This window comes from Mustelus asterias, chromosome 12 (assembly GCF_964213995.1).
Source record: "Mustelus asterias chromosome 12, sMusAst1.hap1.1, whole genome shotgun sequence".
NCBI classification, from domain to species: domain Eukaryota; kingdom Metazoa; phylum Chordata; class Chondrichthyes; order Carcharhiniformes; family Triakidae; genus Mustelus; species Mustelus asterias.
The window spans coordinates 48,479,610-48,492,644 of NC_135812.1; the positions used below are offsets into that span (position 1 = coordinate 48,479,610).

The following is a 13,035-nucleotide window of genomic DNA, read 5'->3' on the forward strand; positions in this document are numbered from 1 at the left end:
GCCCTGGCCCCCAGCTCGACCCCAGCCTCAGTATTTACTGACCTCCTGTTTTGTTCCCCACCCCCCTGCCACACTAGTTTAAATCCTGCCGAAACACTCGAGCAAAACTCCCAGCCAGGATATTTGCTCCCTTCCAGTTAAGGTGTAACCCATCCTTTCTGTACAGTTGCCATCCTGACTTGAAGATTTCCCAGTTATCTATGAATTTAAAACCCTCCCTCTTGCACCAGTCCTTTAGCCACGCGTTCAACTGTAGAATCTCCCTGTTCCGAGCCTCACTTGCACTAGGCACCGGGAGCAGTCCAGAGATTGCTACACTGGAGGTCTTACTTTTTAGCCTAGCACCCAACTCCCTGAATTTCTCTCGTATGACCCCCCTGCTCTTCCTACCTACATCATTTCCCCCAATGTGTACAATCACATCCGTTTGACTACCTTCCTTTTTAAATATGCTTCCTACCCTCTCGGAGACATCCAGTACCCCGGCACCAGGGAGGCAGACTACCATCCTGGATTCTCGTTCAGTCCCACAGAAGCGCCTGTCCGTGTCTCTAACTATTGCGTCCCCCACAACTATCGCTCTCCTAAACCCCTTCTTTCCCTTCCGGACCCCTGAGCCTGTCCCCGTGGAGGCGATCTGGTCCTCGTGGCTTACCCCTGGAGGGTCATCCCCCTCCACAGAATCCAAAACAATATACCTATTGTGGAGGGGGACAACCACAGGGGATCCCTCCACAGACTGCTCACTCCCTTCCCTTCTCCCATCTGTTGCCCATCCCTTTCTCTTATGGGAGACTGCCACTGGGGTGCTTTCTGACTATTACCCCTCCTAACCGTGACCCACGTGTCTTCCTTCCGAGACCCTGGTGTCACTACCTGACTATAACTTTTATCTATGACTCTCTCATTTTCCCTAACTAAACTGAGTTCATCGAGCCTCAGCTCCAGCTCCCTTACACGATCCTTCAGAAGATGCAGTTCCACACATCTGGCACAGATATGGACTTCCGGGAGGCAAGTTGTCTCCAGGAACTCCCACATCCCACACTGAATGCAGTATACTGGCCTCCCACTCATACCAGCCATGTCCTTTTTAGTTTTGGGGATAAAACAAAAAGGGGGTGTAACCGAAGAAAAACAAACAAACAACCTTCCTCGCCGAAGCCCTATGAGTCAAAGCCCTTTTAGCTCTCACTCTGTCCCCTGCTCACTCCACTGCCCGCTAACGACGCTGCCCGCTCAAAGGTGCGGCCTACTTTTAAACCCTCCAAAATCTTCCCAGGAGTGGGTTACTGTCTAAGGAGCCTTGGTGAGTTCTTGTAGTGCATCTTGTAGATGGTGCCCACTGCTGCCACTGTATGTGGTGGTGGAGTAAGTGAATGCTTAAGGTGGTGGATGGAGTGCCAATCAAGTGGGCTGCTTTGTCCTGGTTGGCGTTGAGCTTCTTGAGTGTTGTTGGAGCTGTACTCATCCAGGCAAATGGAGAGTATTCCATCACACTCCTGACTTGTGCCTTACAACCAACAACAAAGGCCATGGTGGGATGAAGCTGACTTGAAGATGGATTGCAGTCAGCTTGCAGCACTGGTAGTGTCCAGAGACAAAAGTGAAGGATGATAGAGTTCAGGAGCTGTGGAAGTGTCAGAGTATCAGTGGCAGAGATTGTGAGAACATATAGCAAATGGAAAGGGGAGTTAATGCAGGGACCATGCGCCAAACATTCAGCCCAAGAGAGGGGAATGCTGGTCTCAGTGATTAGCAGCACACACCCAAAGGACAAGTACACCAGAGGAGGGAGGAAGGAGTCCGGAACAAAAGAAGCAGGACGAATATGGCAGGAGGAAGTTCATTCGGCAGCAGCGGAGCAGAATCCTGGGCAGTGTAAAAAGCCCTGGCAGAGGAACAGAAAGAAAAAGGAGGCTGCAGCAGGTGTTAGCGCTAATTATATTGTTAAGATACACAGGTGAGGGGCATTGTTTATTTCAGAACCAAGAGCATCTATAAAGAGAGATCGCTTCCACGAACAGTGGGCACAGAGGGGGTTGGAATGCTTCATCAGCACCAAAACAATGTTTTAATTTAATTATATATGCTTTAGAACATAGAACACAGAACAGTACAGCACAGAACAGGCCCTTCGGCCCACGATGTTGTGCCGAGCTTTATCTGAAACCAAGATCAAGCCAACCCACTCCCTATTATCCTGGTGTGCTCCATGTGCCTATCCAATAACCGCTTAAATGTTCCTAAAGTGTCTGACTCCACTATCACTGCAGGCAGTCCATTCCACACCCCAACCACTCTCTGCGTAAAGAACCTACCTCTGATATCCTTCCTGTATCTCCCACCACGAACCCTATAGTTATGCCTCCTTGTAATAGCTCCATCCACCCGAGGAAATAGTCTTTGAACGTTCACTCTATCTATCCCCTTCATCATTTTATAAACCTCTATTAAGTCTCCCCTCAGCCTCCTCCACTCCAGAGAGAACAGCCCTAGCTCCCTCAACCTTTCCTCATAAGACCTACCCTCCAAACCAGGCAGCATCCTGGTAAATCTCCTCTGCACTCTTTCCAGCGCTTCCACATCCTTCTTATAGTGAGGTGACCAGAACTGCACACAATATTCCAAATGTGGTCTCACCAAGGTCCTGTACAGTTGCAGCATAACCCCACGGCTCTTAAACTCCAACCCCCTGTTAATAAAAGCTAACACACTATAGGCCTCTTCACAGCTCTATCCACTTGAGTGGCAACCTTTAGAGATCTGTGGATATGAACCCCAAGATCTCTCTGTTCCTCCACAGTCTTCAGAACCCTACCTTTGACCCTGTAATCCACATTTAAATTAGTCCTACCAAAATGAATCACCTCACATTTATCAGGGTTAAACTCCATTTGCCATTTTTCAGCCCAGCTTTGCATCCTATCTATGTCTCTTTGCAGCCTACAACAGTCCTCCACCTCATCCACTACTCCACCAATCTTGGTGTCATCAGCAAATTTACTGATCCACCCTTCAGGCCCCTCCTCTAAGTCATTAATAAAAATCACAAAGAGCAGAGGACCAAGCACTGATCCCTGCGGCACTCCGCTAGCAACCTGCCTCCAATCCGAAAATTTTCCATCGACCACCACCCTCTGTCTTCGATCAGACAGCCAGTTACCTATCCAATCGGCCAACTTTCCCTCTATCCCACACCTCCTCACTTTCATCATAAGCCGACCATGGGGGACCTTATCAAACGCCTTACTAAAATCCATGTATATGACATCAACTTTAACTTTCTTTAAAGTTTTGTTGTTTGTTGCAGAGTCCCTTTAAGGGGCTATCAGTTTGTTTAATTGTTGTATTTGTTAATTAGTCCACTTTATTTTATTGATAAATCTAAATGAATGTAAAGATGGACTGCCTGGCTTGACTGTCAGCCCCTCTTTGTGGCTATGTTCACATCGGGGTATTCCTGGGGAGAGGTACAGTGTTCACTAGTATGCTTGAGGCCTTTCACAACTAGTGGGCAGAACAGGGGCTGGAGGGTTTCCTCAACACACACAATGTCATTGTGATTTAGTTTGATAACATTCTTTTAATGTTTTCTCCTTTTGTTCCAGTACCCCTTAAGGGGCTCTCACTTTAATTTAGTTTATTAATTATCTTTTCCTTTGGGCATTTTGTTTCATTCCAAAAGTATACAGAGCGGGCCTGCCTGGCTGAGGTGGCCGTAAACAGGTCCAGGCAGTGGGTGATTGGGGGAGGTCCTTTGTCCTGGCTGTCTGCAGGGATGGCAGTGGTTGCACTGCTGCCACATAACGCCAGGGACCTCGGTTCAATTCTGGCCTTGGGAGACTGTCTGTGTGGAGTTTGCACATTCTCCCATGTTTGCGTGGGTTTCCTCCGGGTGCTCCGGTTTCTTCCCACAGTCCAAAGATGTTCAGGTTTGGTGGATTGACCATGCTAAATTGCCTCTTAGTGTCCAAAAATTTGTAGATTGATTAGCAGGATAAATATGTAGGGTTATGAGGACAGGGCTTAGGTAGGATGCTCTGTTGGACAGCCGATGCAGATTCAATGGGCCGAGTGGCTTCTTTCTGCATTGTCGGGATTCTAACTCCTCTGTGGTAACATCCCCATCTGGGTGTCTTTGGAGAGGGAGTACGCAGTGTCTGCTGGTAGAATTGTGGCCATCTGTGACCAATGGACGCCAAAGGGATGGGAGTGCAACATCTCCCCCTGCGCCCCCCCAAAAAAATATTTTGATTTAAATGCCTCTCCTATAAAGTTTTGATTAAGGGACAGTTAACTTGTGAAATGAATTAACAAGTTAACTCAAATAAATTAACTTATTTGTGATGTGTTTATTTGTGTTATTGGAGAAAAGTATAAAGGGAGACTGCTGGGACACTGGGAGGGTCGGCATAAAGCAGAGATATCTAACACTGCACTCTCTAAATAAACCAATTGTCAAGAACTCGATTTGTCTAGTGTGATAACTTCACCATCTGGCTTGGGATGCCATCGACAGAAGGCCAGATACCAAAATATCCACAAGTAAAAAGCATAGTCCATTTTGTGAGGGATCAAATCAGGAACCCCAAGGTATATTAGTTGGACTAAACCCCAAAAGTTTATTTTTATTTTTGGCATTCGTGTGAATATAAGGTGTTTCACTCCACGTGTAATTCTATTGACACACTAGGAAATTTTTATCAACATCAACTTTATTTCTAACAATACAGTTTAACTATAACAAATCAATTAGCTTAACGTTTACCAGTTGAAATACTTAAACTTGACAAGATACAATTTTTAACTGCTAATCTATCTCTATTACTTCTAATTCAGGCAATATCCCTCTTCTAAATCAGTTAGCAACTCCCAGGCTTACACGTTTTTACTTGTTAACAGTCCTAGAGCCTTCTGGAGAGAGACAGAGAGATACCTATCTTCTGACACTCAAACAGCAGCCTCCTGAGAGACAGAGACAGCTTTTGCTTCTTCAGGATTATACAGAAACTGCCTGCATTTCTCTGTAAGCTTAGATCCCCCTTTTCACATGACTCTGCCTCTGTCAATCAACCTAATCAAACCCTACTCTGAAATCCCAGGGGTAAAACTAAAATAAACAAAAATGCACTTTTTCATGTTAAAACAAACACCTCATTAGCAAAAATCAATTATTAGCCTGTAATCTCAGCATGTGAGCTCCCTAATGCAGACTAATCGGCACCATGTAAACAGAACTGAATTTTAAATATACCCCTCACAGGAACATGACATAAATACATTTCTTAAAGACATATTTTTAATCACGATTTAGTTAGCCTTCCACTGTTACAGTGATCACATGATACAACAATGGAGTTGACCCTAAGCTGCTACTCTGAAATGTGCAGTTCAAGATGGGCAACAAATGCTGGCCTTGCCGGAGGCGCCTACATCCCATGAAAGAATAAAAAAAACAAATGTGGAATGCACTGAGAGCATTCAATCAATCGAAGCATTCAAAAGAGAATTAGACAGGTGTCTTAATAGGAAGAATAAGTAGAGTAACAGGGAAAAGGCAGGGGAATGGCACTGACTACTCATTCGGAGGGTGGTGCAGACATGGTGGGCCTCATGGCCTCATTCTGTAATGTAACAATTCTGCGATTCTGTGAACAGTCCCAGACATAACCCAAAGAGAACATCAGTGGTGGAGAGCTTTATGATTCAGTTGTCTGACCTTCCCAAGCATGCTACAGTTAGCACATGTCACCTGGGCAGCCCGGAGGCAAACAGAACCTGTACAAAGAGCAGCAAAGTTCGAGGCCATTACAGGATAAGATGTGTGAAGTAGTGAAGGAATGTAGGAGAAAGGGGATTTCTGGCCAGGACCCAGATAGCAGCAAAGCAAAGCTGAGCAAACAGCAGGCCACTGAAAGCAAGCCCAAAACTCAGCAGGTAATAGCAGCAGGAAGTGGGGGATAGGCTGGAGGCTAGAAATAATCTTAAAACTTGAAGTGGCAAGGCTATTCAAGGTTATTGAAAAACAGGAAGTTTACAAGGATGTTTGAGATTTTTACAATTATAACACCATTTTGTTTTCACCCACAGGAGGTTGCTGAATGGGGAATTTAATACCAGAATTAGCCACTAAAGCACAGATTATAATATTATTTAAAAAGGGGATCGGGTGAGGATTTACGGGGGAGAGATATGAAAGAATTCAGTGGAAATGGCAAGAGATGGAATTCGAGAGAACAACTTCAGTTGAAGAGCTAACAGCAGTACAAAAATGGGCCTAATGGCTTCCGCAACACGGTGAATTCTATGATCTAAAGGTTTACAAATTTGCTATGGTTTGTTCTCGGGCATAGAGATCACAAGGTGTGATTATTCTGCACCATATCAGCGTGATGCAGGGAGAATGGAAGCTTTATTCCTCTTTCCCACCATCATGACCGAGATGTGTAGCCCAGAGCTAAACACACTGCTAATTGGCTGCATATTTAACAGGGGACCCAGGAGTATGAGAGGCTAACACATATTAAAGCTTGCTTGCACTTCTTAAAGCCATACTGTAACTGTTAAAAGGGGCAGTAGCAGCTTCTGAAAGAGTGACAATGAAGCACAGGCCAGTGAGAGAGAGAGAGGGGCTCCCAGGTCTCTGATATGACACTGGAACTCTTAGCCCAGTAATTGGAAAGGAGGAGTGAAGTCAAGGAATGGGTGAAAGTGACCATCAAGGTCAATGCAAAGAGTTTGGCCAATGGACTTGAATGCAGTGCCACAAAGAGTTCAACAATCTCACTTGAATGGTCAAGGTGATCGAATGCGTGTCCAATTACCATCTCATACCCACCTCACACCACCAACCTTATTCACTGCTCAATGCACTGTACCCTCATCACTTAGCCATCACAATCTCTGGCAATCAGAGATCATCCCCAGCATTCACATACTCCACCACACCTGCACGCACTTACCACTGCTGCCAGACTCAACCCACATTCTGCAGCCTGCAGGATAAGGTGGCACCAATGGGAAGGGAATGGCAAAGAATTGGCAAATTCAAGCAATTCTCTGAATTATTGGCACAGCAGTCACTGAGGCTTTTGCAACCAACAACACTGGAACCATCCAGGATGAGGCATGTTCCTGCACAAATCCCACTCTCATCCTTAAGTTGGTATGAAATGCAAGCCTTACACCTCTTGCTTTCTTCCAACTAACCCCTTTCTTCACCCCAAACCTCCCCTAGTGTCTTTTACACTTTCAAATGCCCAGGAGCTGCTGCCTGAAGCCAATGCAGCCAGAGCTGAAGCAATGGCTGGGTTCTCTCTTGTTGGTGGTGGTCATTGCCTGGCACTTGTGAGACACAAATGTTACTTGCCACTTGCCAGCCAAAGCCTGGATATTGTTCAGGTCTTGCTGCACATGGACATGAGCTAATTCAGCAACTGTGGAGTCGCAAATAGTGCTGAACATTGTGCAGTAATTAGCAAACATCCCCACTTCTGACCTTATGATGGAAGGAAGGTCATTGATGAAGCAGCTGAAGATGGCTGGGCCTAGGACACTACCCTGAGGGACTCCTGCAGTGATGTCCTGGAGCTGAGATGATTGACCTCCAACCACCACAACCATTTTCATAACTTCCCCTCGTAATTCAAATCTTTTAACCCAGGTGAATTGTTACCTCTAATTTGTTGAGTTGCTTTTTTTCTGTCCTCCTCTAGGAAGTTAGCAGTCCAAAGGAATAAGCCTCCTCCAGCTACGGCAATGAAAGGGCACAGCAAGAAAGCATATTCCAGGCTTACAAACTTCCAATAACTTGATGTTGGTTGACTTCTCTGGATAGCATCAGAGATCTGTGTACAGGAGAATCACAATTAATCATCTTATGCACTAAGTACTTTTCAGCGGCTTCTGCTGAGGCCTGAGGCCTGAAGTGCACACTGCTGTCCCCTATGGCTGGAGGCCCTATGTTTTATCCACCTGTGGCAGCTCACCCTACACATGGGGGGAAGGGGGGTTGGGTTTTATGGGGGTAGGTTGGGGCAGGACCCTTGGAGTTGAGGCCATGCCTTGCCCCGTTTGGCCAGCTCCCTCTGCTGCCATTGAACGGCTGGCTGAAAACTGCTGACCAATCAGTTCTCTGGTCCCAGTGGCCGCTGTTGAGACTGCAAGCAGTCCCCAAGAGTGATCATTGATGGAAGGGGGGGGGGGGGGGGGGCGATATTACTGGGAACAGGCTGAAGTAAAAATGGGTAACTATTGTTGAGGTACAAATCAGCCACAATGTGACTGAATTTGGAGGCGATGGTGGTGTACTGGTATTGTTGCTGGGCTAGTAATCCAGAGACCTGGAATAATACTTTGGGGACCTGGGTCCAAATCCCACCATGGCAGATGGTGAAATTTGAGTTCAATAAAAATAAACCTTGAATGAGAAGTGTAAGGATGGCCATGAAACCCTTGGTGAGTGTTGTAAAACCCATCTGGCTCACTTACGTCCTTTAGGGAAGGAAATCTGCCATCCTTACCTGGTCTGGCCTACATGTGACTCCAGAGCCACAATAATAACTGTCTTCTGAAATGGCCTAGCAAGCCACTCAGTTCAAGGGCAATTAGGGGTGGGCAACAGATACTGGCACAGCCCGCGATGCCCACGTCCCATGAATTAATTTTAAATGAAATTGCAGGTTCGAAGCCTAAAAGACTTCCTCGCGTTCCTAATGTTCCTTTGCATATTATTCAGTCAATCACTCTTCCATTTGTTCTTTGTTGTGGCAAAGCTATTATTCTATCCCGCACCACCCCCCACACCCCACCCCGCCCCAAGAGAGGAAGGGGTGAAGCTCTGCAGCCACACGCACTCTCAGACTGGCATAAGTGCCTCCATCAGTTAAAGGAGCTGTGTTCGTGCAGACCGCAATTCACAGCAATGTCTGAGATTGAACTGTGTCACACGTTTCAAACTCAACCAAAGACATGTTTCCGGATTATTCCAAGTTGCCACTGGCAACATCAGGTGAAAGTCAATCATCAGTATATGAAAAATCCAATCTATGTCACCAGGGTATTGGATCAAGTTGGCAGCATCAGCATTGAATATTATTCCATAGATATTCCCGTTTTCCAGTTGGAATTACTGTCAGCCATGGGGGTGTATAGGATGTCAGGGAGGGGTAATACCTCTGGTGGGGGAACATGTCGCGTTCTTCTTAGGGCGGTTTGTCCACCTTTGGTCCCCACCCTGGCACTTAGCTCTCACCTCTGGCTCCTCGTAGCTGTTTGCATGCGACAGCGGCCACACCCCGGGCAACGGCTTCGACAAACCGGCTAAACCAGGTGAGGGTAGCCGATGGGTCTCAACCCTCGGTGAGATTGGGAGATGTCTATCCCAGCATATGAAGACAGACTCCGGCGGATCGAGCGGACGAGACCAATGGAAGGTCCAACGGTCAAGAAGGCGGTCTCTGCAAGCGTCGTGGAACGCGAAGAGCAGGACAAGACACAGTAGACGTCCTGGTCACCCACTGCGCCTAGTCCCATCTCCAGCCATCTCGACTCTTGTCTTGCCACTGGATCCAGTTGGGAATTGGGAAGAGAGAGTGAGGCTGATGCTGCGCAACTCTCCCTCACTTTAATCCAAATCACGCGCTAGTCTCGACACCATCATCATCATTATCATCACCATCCTGTTCAACTTTTGAAGTCCTGTGGCGATGGGCGAAGCAGCAGGTGTGGATACACTGGGAACTGTAGTCACGGACCTGCACACAGGCGGCCCACGTCTAATGGTCGTTTTCCGCTGACCGAAGCAGCACTGAAACTCGGTGTCTACCTGGGCGAATGAGCAGCCCTCTTCAGGAATGCACTGCTCACCTCCGTAGAATGAGGAAGGGGCTAGAAAAGGTGCCATAAACATTTCCTGCTTCACTACACCCTGGCCAGTTTACCGCGGCTGGCGGGGATCCCATCTTGCGGTTGAACAAACAAAATAAAACACAAGGTGACACCGCTCACCATTGGCACTTGGAACATGCGCACGCTTTTGGACAACCCTACAGCAGATAGAAGCACGAGCTGCGCAAGTCCAGAGCCACCAGCGCAACAACTACAGCGCCTACACAAGTTTGCCCAATATGTGCCAGGACATTCCATGCCCGAATCGGCCTGATCATTCATTTTCGGACATACCGCATGCAGCCTCATAACGACTAATGGTGTCGAGGTCCTCATCGACGACGATGGACGAACAACAACTGTCAGCCATTAGAAGTGGAGATCTGCTACCTGACTGTGGAACAGTGTTAGTTCTGGTTCAGTGGGTGACACTCTCACCTCCAGGTCAGACAGTCATGGGTTCAAATCCCACTCGAGCACAAAAATCGAGGCTGGCACTCCAATGCAGTACTGAGGGAATGCAGCACAGTCGGAGGTGCTGCCATTTCGATAAACAGTTAAATTGAGGTCCTGTCCCTCTCTGCGAGAGGAAAAAATCTCCCTCGTGTCTGACCAGTATTTATCCTTCAATCAACAAATGATCACTCTTGGGGACTGCTTGCAGTCCCAGCAGTGGCTCTGATGAAGGATCACCTAGACTCGAAACGTTGGCTCTATTCTCTCTCCACAGATGCTGTCAGACCTGCTGAGATTTTCCAGCATTTTTCTGTTTTTGTTTCAGATTCCAGCATCCACAGTATTTTGTGTTTAACAAATACAGATTCTTTGTTGTTACCACATTGCTGTTGTGGAGTTTGCTGTTGGCATTTCCTGCAGTACAACAGTGCCTACATTCCCAAAGTACTTCATTAGCTGTAAAGAGCTTTGGGATGTCCTGAGGCTGTGAATGGTGCTATACAAAGGCAAGTGTTTCTAGTTAAAGCATTTCACCAGCGGCTCTGGCTCAGCACAGTCTGGGGGCTGAACTGAGAGCCTCTCATGTGGATCAACATTCAAGGTGTAACTCAAACCCTCACTGCAGGCTGTCTTTCGTGTGTAGAATTAAAATTATTCCGAAGAAATATTTGCATTAATATTAACATTAATGTTGTGCCTTTCTCAGCCTGAGCACGTTACTGCCACTGATGTATTTTTGAAATATAGTCAGAATACCTGACAGTCAATTTGTGCACAGGAAGCTCCCACAAATCATAGAATCATAGAACCCCTACAGTGCAGAAGGCGGCCATTCAGCCCATCGAGTCTGCACTGACAACAATCCAACCTAGGCCTTATCCCCATAATCCCATATATTTACCCCACTAATCCCTCTAATCTCGGGGCAATTTAGCATGGCCAAAGCACCTAACCCACACATCTTTGGCATGTGGGAGGAAACCGGAGCACCTGGAGGAAAGCCACACCGACATGGGGAGAATGTGCAAACTCCACACAGACAGTGACCCAAGCCGGGAATTGAACCCGGGTCCCTCGCACTGTGAGGCAGCAGTGCTAACCATTGTGCCATCATGCCGCTCAAATAGCAATGAAAAAATATGCAGATAGTTTATTGATATTGATTGGGGGAAAAATATTTGGAAGGACACTGGGAAGGACTCCCCTGCTCTTCTTCAAATAGTGGAGTGGGATCTTTAGCACTGGAGACGGTGCAGAGGAGATTCACCAGGATTTACCAGGGAAGGAGCATTTGAGTTATGAAGAGAGGCTGGATAGGCTGGGGTTGTTTTCTTTGGAGCAGAGAAGGCTGAGGGGGGACCAGATTGAGGTATCTAAGACTATGAGGGGTTTGGACCGGGTGGATAGGAAGCAGCTGTTCCACTTCGTTGAAGAGTCAATAATGAGGGGGCATAATTTTAAGGTGAGGGGCAGGAGATTTAATGGGGATCTGAGGAAACATTTTTTCATCCAGAGGGTGGTGGGAGTCTGGAATGCACTGCTTGGGAGGGTAGTAGAGGCGGGAAACCTCACAACCTTTAAAATGTATTTGGATGAGCACTCGAAATGTCGTAACATTCAAGGCTATGGGCCAAGTTCTGGAAAGTGGGATTAGTGTAGATTTAGTGTAGTTTTGTCAGTGCAGACTCGATGGGCCAGAGGGCCTCTTCTATGCTGTATAACTCTATGACTCGGAGGGCAGACTGAGCCTCATTTTAAGTTGTCATCTGAAAGATGGCACCTCTGAGGACACGGCACTACTTGGCTGTAAAGAGTTTCGGGCAGATTAGCTCATGAAAGGTGATTTAGAAGCACATCTTTCTTTCCCTCTGATCAATGTCATCACCAGATGAATACATAACTGAACTCCCATGTTGTGCTCACTGGAACTGAGGTCTTGGTGAAAATCCGTCCAGGAGAGAATATAGAGTGAGAAGCAAATGGTACTTACAGCGCCGATGATGTAGGAACTGCTGGCATCTCCAAGAACGTGGCAAACGGTTATCTGTACTGCCTCTGCCATTGAGCGTCGTGTTGGGATAACAATGTACTGGGAATAAAGTTAAACCTCAAGTTACAGCTCGTATTTCACAAGTGCCAAGCTGAATAGACACAGTTACACAATACTGGACACAAACAAAAGATTCTCCGATTCTAAATTCAACTACCTGAGTGTGGCCTGCCAGACAGAGACCTCTCTCATTGGCCACACACATCGGGAAATTGTGAGCGTATGGCCCTGGATTTCTGTCCATGGACTGAAATACTCGAGGCTCCAGCACTCATAAAATCATGGAATCTTCCATCAGGAAAGTGGCCCTTTGGCCCACTGAGTCTGTGCCAGCTGCTTTAAAGAGCTGTCCAATCCGCTCATTCCCCTGCTTTCTTCCTGTGGCTCTGAAAATTTCAAGTCCTTATCTAATTCCTCTGGCAAGTTATTATTGAATCTGGTTCCACCAACTCTTCAGGTCACAACAATGGGCGGCGCAGTGGCAAAGTAGTTAGCACTACTGCCTCACAGCACCAAGGACCTGGGTTTGATTCCAGCCTTGGGTGGCTGTCTGTGTGGAGTCTGCACGTTCTCTCCATGTCTGCGTGGGTTTCCTCTGGGGGCTCCAGTTTCCGCCCTCAGTCCAAAGATGTGCGGGT

The 13,035-nt window shown here is 47.0% G+C and overlaps 1 protein-coding gene across 6 annotated transcripts in view; it reads right to left on the bottom strand.

The window, feature by feature from the left end:
- LOC144501430 (protein spinster homolog 1-like) overlaps window positions 1-13,035 on the bottom strand; it is a 205,321-nt gene that overhangs the window by 42,025 nt on the left and 150,261 nt on the right. For all 6 annotated transcript variants that reach the window (XM_078225171.1, XM_078225174.1, XM_078225172.1 and 3 more), the window contains 2 exons: window positions 12,338-12,436; window positions 7,679-7,850 (listed from right to left, as the gene is read on the bottom strand). In XM_078225171.1, the coding sequence (XP_078081297.1) occupies window positions 7,679-7,850; window positions 12,338-12,436 (271 nt within the window). The remainder of the gene's footprint in view (window positions 1-7,678; window positions 7,851-12,337; window positions 12,437-13,035) is intronic.